Source organism: Anas acuta, chromosome 3 (assembly GCF_963932015.1).
Source record: "Anas acuta chromosome 3, bAnaAcu1.1, whole genome shotgun sequence".
NCBI classification, from domain to species: domain Eukaryota; kingdom Metazoa; phylum Chordata; class Aves; order Anseriformes; family Anatidae; genus Anas; species Anas acuta.
Window position 1 is genome coordinate 61,743,045 of NC_088981.1, and position 12,223 is coordinate 61,755,267.

Genomic DNA, 12,223 nt, shown 5'->3' on the forward strand with positions numbered 1-12,223 from the left:
TACTAAGTCATGATGTATGTGAATAACTGGTGAGTTCAGTGTGTACCTATGGGAACAGTGGGTAGTAGCATGCTTTGTTGGCACATAAAGTGCCTGCACAAACTACTACAACAACAAAAAAAAGTGCTAGGAGGTGAAAATAAACACAACTGAATGTGAATATGTAAAAATCATTCAGATATTTATGAAATAAGAGCCAGAAAAGCACAGAGGTAGCTAGTGGTGAGCCCAAAGCTCCTTCCTGGCACAGTACAGTCAGCATCCTACTCTATCTTGCTTATAATGCATTAAATCGATAGTGATTGAATGAGTAATAAAATTATACCTTTGTAAAAAATGTAAACAAATTGATCTACTACTCACAAATTCATTATCCAACAAATTTTCAGCTCCATTACAATAGATTCCCACTCCCAGAAACAATTCATTCCTTCTGATTTTTTTTTTCAGCTCATCATGTATGAAGCTGATGGCTGACTGTACAGAAATATAAAACAGTATATAAAACCTAAAACCTTAATGGAGTTCTGTAAAAGGTCATAAATTAAAATAATTGCACCACACATTCATAAATAGTATCACGTCAGTCATGACATAAGAAACTAATGAGATGGCTCATTTGCTATCTACGTTTCATGCAGGTTATGATTATTCAACTATCATACAATACTTGCATGTAGTTTGATTTTTTTCCTTAATAGGATCTCAAAGAGTTTTCACTAAGCTGCACGACGCACAGAAATCCAACATGTGACACCTTCATTTTCCACCTAATAATACAGCTTTATGGAATGGGCCTATCCCACCTAGTTAGGCATGTAGTCTAAGCCAACTGTTCAGGAATCTTCTATCAGATGTGGAAATATGAAGATGTACAGACAGGTATACACATGCAAAACACCTCTTCCTCTTCCCCCTCTGCAATGGTGGTTTCCTGCTCTTATAGGAGAGTTGCATAGTTTTCTTAAGTTTTCTGTCCCACTTCACTGATTCTACAGGCACATAAATTGTTGTTGGCTACTGCTACAGAGGTAGTAAGCCCATCCTTCATGTCTAGAGGCATCTGAATCAAGCCCTAAAAAAAATTAGCAGTTCTGTTTCTGGACATGTTCAGATCTGTATCTTTTCCTGACAAGTGTGAAGAGACTGGATGACTATCCCATGATTAACTGTATCTACTAAGCTCAGAATGTTATTCATCTATCTCCTACAAGGGCTTTTAAACAAAAAAGCCTCTTTACAAGAGGCTTTATAAAAGGCCCTGTAAACATACTCTTGTGCAGACGGTGGAGCAGATGCTTTGCTCGCTCTCCTCCCTTCCTGAGGCAGCTCAGTGGTTTGGGTGCTCAGCCAGGACACACACACTGCTTGGAGTCCACATATTTCTCAACTGTAGAACATTTCAGAAACACCAATTTCTTGTGCTTTAAGTTAGCTTTTAGACAAAACAATGAAATGATTTCTGGAGCACAGATTTGAGAATAAATCTAAATTCTTGTAGCTGAGTGCCATAATCACTGAGGTGGACAGTCCTCCTCATTTTCCAATCTGCCACCTGCATTTCTGGGCAACCAAAGGTTCTTAAATCCCAGAAAAAAAAAAAAAAAAAAAAAAAAAAAAAAAAAAAAAGATTAAGAGGTATTTTCAACACTTCCTGCTGCTAGTTAGCAACAAAGTGTTTTCCTGTGTATTGGACAATCTGCAAAGCTGAGAAGCTTGGTTGATCATATTCTTAGCAATTTGAATGTCCTTTGTTGATATCAGCAAACAGAATGAATAACTAAGCCATAACAGAAAACATGCTTGTGAAAGAAAAAAAAAAAAAAAAAAAAAAAATCAGAAAAATCTGTAGTCATAGTATCACAGAATCATAACATGGTTTGGGTTGGAAGGGACCTTAAAAGACCATCTAGTTTCAACCCCTCTGCCATGGGCAGAGACACCTTCCTCTAGACCAGGTTGCCCAAAGCTCCATCCGGCCTGGCCTTGAACACTTCCAGGGATGGGGCATCTACAGCTTCTCTTGGCAGCCTGTGCCAGGGCCTCGCTACCCTCAGAGTAAAGAATTTCTTCCTTATGTCTAATCTAAATCTGCCCATTTTAGACCACTTTCAAATTTTCTGAGATAAAGGATACTTCTTTCATCTCTTTTTATAATTGTTTTGGCTGTTCTCAGCTTGGTATTTATGAGGTTTGGAAGCTCTCTTAAAAACACTTGCTTTGGATAAAAGATCACAAAGTGTTTAGCTACTGTTGTTTGTAAAAGGAATGCTGTCCTTCAAAAACCACTTCAAAATGATACAATGAAGAAGAGAGAAGAGAAAACATCTTAGATATACTGGCTGAAATACTCCCTATAACATCCTAAAGGTCAGACAAAACACAGACAAAATGATTTTAAGGAACACTTCCAACCTTTCAAGAGAACAATCCTGAAACACAACCCTTTTTAGAGCAGTACTATGGTATGATTCCAAATACCATTTAGAACTTCCCAGCAAAACAACTCAAATCTCAAGTGCTAAAGTATCATCTGTTGGGAACACATGCAGAGACATCATAGAAAGGCTCATTAGCATAAAGCAACCAACAAAATTTATGCTGCAATAACTATATTGCTTTTAAATTATTCTATCTTTCACAAATTGCCTAAAACTCATGTAACATTAAATAAGGAATCAATAAATTCCACAGCGGAGCAAGAAAGGCACTGTAATACATTTATACCAACATAATATATGAGCATAAGACTTTTTACAGCTCCCTTGTGGCCATATTGTATTTGAGTTCTTCTCTAGCTTCATTTGTGAGAATACCTTTATAACACATATTCATTATCTGTCGAGTATTGCATTTTCTACCACTTATTAATTTATTCATCACAAATTAGCAAGGGAGCAATTTCTGACTTTTAAAGGAAGATCAATTAGCAGAAGTAGATACAAAACTTTTTAATATGGCTCTGTGTGATACAGTCCTCCTGTAGCCATCTGAAAGAGGACACAGTTAGCCCAAACTGAAATGGTTGTTTGCTGGAAAGGTAAACTCTTTGTTGTGAGTTTTCTTGCTTACTTGTTGCTGGAAATGGACAGGGGACAAGCACAAGGCTGACAGTCCTCTGGAGAGCCTCGGACAATGCCGTAAAATCCCAGTGCACATCTCTCACAGTGGGGACCAGCTGTATTGTGCTGACAATCCTGCAGAGGAAGGAGCCAGAATGAAAGCTGTATTTGATAATTACAAGAAAGCAGACAACATTTTGTTCCCAACCTCAGGGATTCAAATGAATTGAGATTCATATTTTTTTTTTCTGCCTGATACGATTCACAGTGGGACTGCTTGCTTTAAGCATCTATCAAAGGCATGCTGTGTTACATATGGGCTTACACAGTGAAAAAACGAAGGCCTGTAGCTAGCAAGATGAATCCTAAGGAATTTTTTAACCCATTCATCCCTCCTACCCTTCTCTGTTCCAGCCACTGAAGCAGCTGAAATAATCGATAAAAATTCAGTCTTACTGTATTAGGTCATGTGTATTACTGTCCTTAAGTGCTGTATTATGTTTATTACAAGATGTGTGCACCTTTAGTTTGCAGGTTTTAATTTCTCTTTTTATACAAATAGTAATTCAGAGGCAAAAAAGTACTGCATAATCTTAACCCCAGAAAATCAGAATGGAAAACTTTAATAGTAGACAGTTTGCTTCTTTTGGTCCAGTAACTTTGGGAGCAATTTATGTAAAATTGGATTTAAATAACATCCTTTATTTTAATTTGGTCCAGCTACACAGCTTATGAATTTTACATTAAGCTTAACCTACTGCATAAATTCGGAAATGTAATACCTGACAAATTGATGTTTCAGGGTCACACATAGTACTGTGTCCATGACATTGACACACAACACAGGCACCTAAGGACTGACCAGGTGTCCTTCCTGCATGTGAGGTTGGAAGCCTATAAAATCCTGGAGAGCATGACTGCAATAAAAAAGATGCAGAAGAAAACAGATCATTACAGAGTGGACTGGGTATGGGAAGCATTGCAAGCTCATCTTTCCAATCACCAGTTTTTACAAGTTGTGAAAAGAACCTGACAGGCTTCCAGCTGAGTTACAAACAATATACAGCACTTTACAGATAACAAGAACCAGCCCTAATTGGAAACATTGCTGAAAAATCCCTGGAGCACTCCATTGGTACCAGGCTTTTCATATTACAGCTTGAGACCTTTCATTCAAATGCTGAACACCTCACTGTTCTCACTGTGCACCAAACATCCTTCCTTTCATTTCTTAAGAATAAGGTTTGTTTTCAACATAAATTTTTTTGCATGGACTGTGGAGAGGAAGCATGATGATTCTGTTTTCTTCACCCTTGGTGAGCTTTTCAGGTTTGACAAGCTAATATCTGCCTACATACTGCCTGATGGATAACAAGCAAAAGCCGAATGACAATAATAAAAAAAATGGCTGCATGGCTGCATTATTTATAGCTATATAATGTAAAGTCTATAAAAGTAGAGAATTCAAAATATTAAAGGTTTTCTATGTCTAGAGACTATTAGCTCCAAAAATATTTATCTATCACTGAGTGCCCCCTACCCAAGTTTGGCAGTAAAATTCTAAGAGCAACCCCAAAATTACCAACAAAGTTGACACATGCAAAATCCAGCACTTGATCTTTCTTTCAGGCTTATTATGCAAATGTATCAAAGTGTCTACATATTTCCCAGAAAACACACAGCTACAGCAGCATAAAAATAGAAACAGGACCATTTTGATAGTTCAGACCATTAGGGATAAGTGCATACAGGCAAGTCACTTATCCCATATAAAAACCTCACCAGCTAGTGGTGCTAGGAGCCTGTGAAGGCTGTCTGATGTGGTCATTTCCTACTGTTGACCCAATTTTGTGCCTTTAGGACAGCGTGAGTAGCACACCTTTTCACAAAGCAGTAAAAGGGATGCAAAATAAACAAAAAAGAATCTGGAGTAAGAAACTTTTTATTATCAAAAGCTGGATTCTCCAGTCAAGCACTGCCTGACATGCTAGATTCTATTCATACTATACCTCTCTGACAGTTTTATAATCATTGCCAAAACATCCAGGAGTAAATCATGGAAAGAGCATAAACACAATTATTTTCTTTAGAATCATATGGAAAGTAATCTAACTTACTTCTGCTTTTTCCCTTTATTTTGACTTAGACTATATTAAGATCCCTGAAGCATAAAAACTGTCTATCTGCTTTTTCATGGTTTGTGCAGAATTCTAATTTAGATAAATAATCTCATATATGAAAGTAATTTTGTTTCTTACTATAATTTCCTAATTTTTCTCCCCTTTCCATTCCCAAAGGAGCTGTTGTCCAAACATAAAATGGTATGTAGCACAGATTGAGAAGTTCTGAGTGACTTTAGGATCAGGGTATAAATATATGGTACATCCTCAAACAAATCTAAACTTTTTTTTTTTTCTGATACACAATTTACATTCTTGTCACCTATTTTGATCTAAGCATTTCTGGGATGAAACAGGACATACACAAAAGATGAAGTAGTAGACTGTTTATTCATTAATAAAGTGGTTAATAAGTGTTTCAGAAGTAGCCATTATGGAAACTCTTACCACTGTTTTTTCAGCCTGTTTCCAGATTAAAAGAAAAAGGATATAAATGTCCTCATAATGAAATTACAGACATTACAGGACAAACCATAAATAGATATGCTATCTATTTATGTTAGCATTTGCTTAAAGATGTCTGGGTATCAAGTATTTTTTTCTCTTGTTGAAATCAGATAAACCTTCACAGAACACACCACAACATTCACTAAGCACACTAAAAATAAACTAAGCTATGAGCATGTGAAGATTACACAATTAAGCACGAAGTATGAAGGTTGCAACTGAGACATTTATTCTAGCCCCTGGTGTGAATTAAAATAAAGTTCTAATTACATTATCATATATTTTCCTTGGAAAATATAGTTTGTTACAGTAATTTTAACCAAACAACTGTACTTCTGAACAACTGCTGAAGCTTATTTTCTCATATATGCGTATTTACATACATTCAGGTACATGCTCTTTTTCAAAAAGCATGCAAAGAAAATGCCTTCATTCATTTCCTTTCACACATTTCCTATGAACTCACTGTTCCTGTTGCCTAATTTGCTGCATAAAACAGTTCTGCACAACATCTGAAATGTAACAATGCATCTTTCCCTTGATTTCCTCACTCCAAATTTTCTGCTGTTGCTGGCTTTGGGGAACCCTTTACAAGATCCTGTTCAGTCAGGATGGCTGAGGGATTTTGACTGAGAATACTCAATGTGTTGCTCACTGCTACCTCCACCTAGCAATTGCAACAAAAGCATTTGGAATTTCTGGTACTGCTTAAATAACGTAAACATGCTGTTTTGCACACACAGAAACTGCAAGGCCAATCATCAGGAGCACACACAGTCATAAACATTAATTAACTTCTATTTTGCAGTCACAGACTACACATCTTAAACTCTTTCTATGGTACCTATTGTAAGACACAATTTACAAAGCACACAAGCCAGATGATTTTCTATAAAACTTGGGAATTTTTGAAACATGTAAAACAGCATGAAAATATTTAGATAAGTAAAAAATAAATATAGCACATGTACAAGAAGCACCAAGTTCACTCAGTTGACCAAGGATTTTCTCCTGGTGTTCAATGACTTAGATATTTAACAAACTTCAACAGTTCAGGACAAAAGTTTTTATTAGTATCAGATCTATTTTCTTTTCTTTTAGGGGACAGTGGTTTGACTACTTCTAAGAATAAAGCAAAATGCACCACTTGGGCCATGTTCCAGAATTTCTGCTCCCTCTTAAAAGCATGTGTATGGACTGAGCAAGATCTTGTTATGGGAGCCTTACAAAAGCACTGGAAGAATAATAATTGAGGGGAGTAAAGTGAAAGGGTATCTGCCAGGTCACAGTGGTCCTATGTATTTTCATAGATACACTTGGACAATCATAAGCTTTCAGAAAACTGACAGTTTGAACATGATCAGTAGACTTTGGCTGAAGCTTTGAAAACATTTTCCTTGAAGCTTATTTCATGAAGTGCAGATGTGACAGCATGTCCAGTCAATATATTTGCTGTTTTGGGCACTTAAGCAGCATGTAAAATAAGAACAAAGTAGGCATCTTTTAATCTTATTGGCATTGGTCCACAAAGGAATGTGACTAACTCTTTCATTGAGAAAGATAAATATGATGAATTTATAGGTTCTAAATTATGACCAGCTGCTCAGAATGCACTATTTCAGGTTTTTGTTTTGCAATGACTTTTCTTTTTATTTATTTATTTTGTTATTTGAGTTATTCATTATAGTACAAAAATTAAGAAATCAAATTGAAATGCTATTTATTTTTCAAAATAAAAATTTTCAATCAATCATAAAGCCTTAAAAAACTTTATGTGAGAATTGAAATAACAGGCAAGGCAAACTGAAAAATCTGGAAACCTTTATAAAATGGAATTTCAAAATTCTGCATGGGTATGTTTTTATTGTTTGGTTCCACAATTTTAATACCAATCTTTTATTTATATATATTTTTTTCTGTTTCCAAGTTTATAGTTATACTTTATTTTCTGAATTTATTTCAATTGACAGATCATTAAATTTTTATAAGTAGTAGTAACCTTTAATTATTCATTATTACCAATGTTAATTTGTAGTTTACTTACAAGAATCAATAATTTATAGAATTTATTATTATTGAACATAAAAGCTTCTTGTGTTTTGTTTTTCTCCATAGATGTTGTGAATCATTGTCATGATAAAATGATGCATATATTCTCTAATTGCTTATCACATCTTACTAATCAATGGAAAACAAAAAGCATAAAGACTTTTACTGGAAGTTTACTACTGTACCTCACAAGACAAACCAGAATAACCCTGTGGGCAGACACATTGCTCAATCAAGTAAGCCTGAGGAGTCATTCCAGACACAGTGCCACTTTCAGCAACTTCCATTGAGATCTCAGAAATCCTGGAAAAAAAAAAAAAAAAAAAAAAAAAAGTGGAGGAGTAAATATCTCTAATAAGAGCAATGAAGCCCTAACTCAAAACCAGTTAGTTCATAGTCAGCTAGCATGGTGGTACACGGACTTACTTAGCTGTCTGTAGGCTTCTTCATCTACAGGAGATAAAACAACACTGTTTTTGCTCTTCCTAAGGAAATAGCAAAGCTATCAACACCTCCAGCCTCATTGTCCATTTCCAGACAATCAAATAAATACATTTTCTAATTGATTCTACTTTTTTTAAAAAAAAATAAAAAATAAAAAAATCTCTTTTCAGTGAAACTATTAACAACAGCTGAAATCTGATTCTTCATTCAGAGGGACTTGTTAAGAAATCGAAGTTGCATACTAAATGCAGTTCCAATTCATGATACTCAGAGGTACAGCAGTAAAATTGCTCACTACATGATCTTTTAATGAGGAAACTATTTAAAAATATCTATCCCCTGCAACTAAAACAGTCTAGCAAGCTCTAGAGCAGACTTCAAAGTGCAGATTTCTTTTGCCTTTCTTTGCTGTAGCCAGAGCTATGGCCAGACATCCATGTTTTCTTAGGATCACCTAGATACAAAAACAATTTAAAGCAAACAAAAAATCCTACCACACAGGCATCCAGCATTATCAGAAATGGTTACATTTCATGATGGAGTATCCAACACTAACTTTTGAAATATTTATTTGCTTTAATAACAATATAATTGCCGTGCCCCCACCTATCCTCCCCCCCTTACCCCCCCCCCCCCCCCGCCACTCCCTGTCTTTCCAGCATGCACGCTGACCGCTGACCTGCCATCATACAGGGCTCTAATGAAATACACTTAATCCTAATTGACTCCAGTGTTTTTCTTTTAGCTTACTTCTTTATTTGGGGGTTTTGTTAATTTGTTTAAATGAATATTGTGATCTGAAACCCCTACAAGTTTTTGATAAATAAGGAGGTTAGAATAGTGTAAAATTTTAAAGCTTCAAATGAAATGCCAAACTAAGAGAAAATGTTGAAGAATATGTGAATAGCTAGCTGAATAATCATAGATAATGCTGTTACATCAGGTGTCTGTGCATAGGGTTAATGCACAGAAAGTCACAGAAATGCTCGTGTTCTGTTCATGCTCATAGCCTGCTCATTTACTCCCCAAACTTGATTACTGAGCTACTGTGGCATTGTTCTGCACATCAGCCCATAGGCACTGATGTCAGATGACCATAGGAAAAGCAAAAGCTCACCACTGGGGAGTTTTGTGATTGAATGTAGGTGACCAGAACTATACCTTTTAATACCTTGTGTCAAAGCAAAATCCCCCAATCACCTACTAATGTTAACCCTGTGCTCTCTTCTTACCACTTGAAGAAAGGGGTGGTTCAGTGGAGCAGGGAAATTGAAAAACAAAACAAAACAAAAGATCAAAATAGAAAACTGAAAATAAAGAGGGCAAAAACATTTAGATCTGATGTGTCAATGTAAGCATATATTGAAATCTCTGTATATTTAATAGAGAAACAAAACAAAACATGCCTCCCCATCACCTTCAAGGCTCAGGCAATGGTCTGTGTGCTGCAGAAAAACTATTTACTGTCAGAAAGCTGAATTTACATAATAATATACTCTGGGACCACAAAGCTACCTGTTGTTTGTGTGAAAATGTTACTTAAGGAAGGTCAGGCTTGGCTGATTCTTGGAACATGTCTAATAGGAAGCAGTCTAGCTAGCAACTGCTATCTGATCAGTGTCAGGGATATTGAAATAATTCACAGTCAAATTGAAAGCATACTTCCAATTGAAACTAATTTATTATCACAGCCCAGTTGCCTGCAAAGCAAAACAAAATCTAATAAAAGAAATGTTTCAATTTAGAGTGGTGAATGTGAAAATGAGGGCAACAAAATGAACACTATAGGAGAAAAATGTTTGGCTTTGGATTCTGAGCAGAAATCTCTAAATCACTAGTAATGCTGCAGCCTTGAAGAAAGAAAAAAAAAGTCCAAAGTTATATAGCTTAGCATTGTTGCTAAGCTATATAATTAACACCAGAACTGGGCTATTTTTATTTTTCTGTCACCTGCCACTGCTTTACTTTTAAGTGCTTTTCCTATGGTTTATCATTTATCTGCATCTTTTAAACTCTGAAATTGAAATTAAGACATGCTTAAAAAATCAAAAGGATTTAATATATGGTATTTTCTTAATGCCATCCCAGTTTTCCTTGCCTTATACTTTTCCACTACACACAGTCAGGTAGAAAGAGAAATTTTAGCAGTTTATAAACTTGCATAACACACACTATTTATACAAATGTTTTATTGTAAGTCATTTAATTCAAACATATGTTTAAAGTTGAGCACATGCTTAAATATTGTCTTTAGAGAGTCTCAGCCTATTTTTAATAAAAGCCTGCAATTCTTATTCAAGCTAATATCCCACTAACCTTTATAAACATTTTGGGGAATTTACTTTGTGGTCTTAAGCAAAACTTCCTTTTAAGTAATTCAAGGTATTAACTTGAAAAAAATAATAATGCACACCAGATGCTTATTTTCTACTTATAGTCTCAGATACCATGTGATGAGTATTACCTATGTAAGTAGACAGAAATCATAAAAATCTGTTGTAACATAACCACCTCCAAAATCAAACACATTATTATATGTGAGGTTATGACTTCAGATGGAGAGTTGTCAGAGAGAACAGCTGAACTCTTCACTAAATTCTGCTGTCATATAAAATGTTACGTTGTGAAATGTGATGTTGTAAAAATACATTTTGGTTCTCTAAGTGCCTCCCTGCAGACCTGCTCTGAAACAGAAGTCATTCTGTTCTGTTAAATCCTTACTACTAGGTAGGCTTGATAAAATGGTGGCGTATTACAATGCAGGTGTAGATCAGACATGATAATATGATTATATACATAACAGAACAAAATCATGAAAATGGAATTTCATTTTAGTAACTTTGATTACAGTGCTTGAGCTGGGACAGCATTCAGCTTCTTCTTCCACAACTGAATTAGGATCTGTAGTATACAAAAAGAAGGGTGTGCAGAAACAGACCCAAAACATGGATAATGCTTCTCAAATTTTCCATGTCACATTGGAGTTACTTACACACCTCTTTCCATAAGAATTCCTTGTACTTGTAATACAATATTCTAAATGGACTATGCCAAAAATAAATGAGATCAATACAAAACGTTTATGGCATCTGTTAATACTTAGTATCGACGCAGTGCAAGATGGATAAAAAACCACTTTATGTTTGGTGTCATACAAGGCTGCATTATACATGCACCTATTATTCACTCTCATAAACTTAAAAGTGCATGTTACTACTGACATGCTTGTAACATAGAAATATAGAAATAATTTTAGCCTATCACTTTCATGATAGAATTATAAAAAGGACTTCTGGAGACCTTCCTTTGGAATTTATCTCCGATTTTTCCTGTGTCCTTCCTATTTTTATTTTTTTTCTTCCTAAGGCTATTGTGATTTCATTACCAAATCTTTTAGGAATAGTCTATACAACCAGAACTTCTTTACCCCCAGAAAGTTTTCTCTCATGTCTAATGTAAATCTTTCCAGATGAAGTTCAAGCTCATTTCTTTTTTTAACTCATCCACCATGGCAACAGAGAACTGATTCTTTTCTTTCTCTTTGTGGCAACATTTTATACATCTTAAGGCAGGTTCTAATTTCTGAATAAATGTGGTTCTTTACATCTTCTCTCATGGGTCACATTTTCTGACCTCTGATAATGTTCACCGTTCTCCTCTAAATGCTTTAATCATTTTTTCAAAGCCGGATGCTTAGACTTTTCTAGTGGTGGCTGTAATTAAAAGATTAATTCCTTGCACTTTGCAGAATGTTCCTGTCTATACATCCAGGTAGAATATTTGCATTTCTCAATAAGCATATTATTACAGAATCATGTACATCTGGCAATATGCTGTAAACAACAGACCTTCTTTGAAGAATAGGAACTTAGCAGTTCCTTGTTTACACATTTTGTTCAATTGACTACTCCTTTCAAAGAATGAACTCTTACAGTTAACCTTTAGACTGTAGCCAGATTTTTGTATTATGCCTCTTATATTGCTCTCTGATATGTTTATATTGCTTCCTAATTTCATGTTCACTTCAAATTTAGTAAGCAT

General features: G+C 35.3%; 1 protein-coding gene across 8 annotated transcripts in view; it reads right to left on the reverse strand.

The window, feature by feature from the left end:
• LAMA2 (laminin subunit alpha 2) overlaps nucleotides 1–12,223 on the reverse strand; it is a 383,401-nt gene that overhangs the window by 108,004 nt on the left and 263,174 nt on the right. For all 8 annotated transcript variants that reach the window (XM_068677473.1, XM_068677471.1, XM_068677468.1 and 5 more), the window contains 3 exons: nucleotides 7,924–8,041; nucleotides 3,845–3,979; nucleotides 3,073–3,197 (listed from right to left, as the gene is read on the reverse strand). In XM_068677473.1, coding sequence (XP_068533574.1) covers nucleotides 3,073–3,197; nucleotides 3,845–3,979; nucleotides 7,924–8,041 — 378 coding nt within the window. The remainder of the gene's footprint in view (nucleotides 1–3,072; nucleotides 3,198–3,844; nucleotides 3,980–7,923; nucleotides 8,042–12,223) is intronic.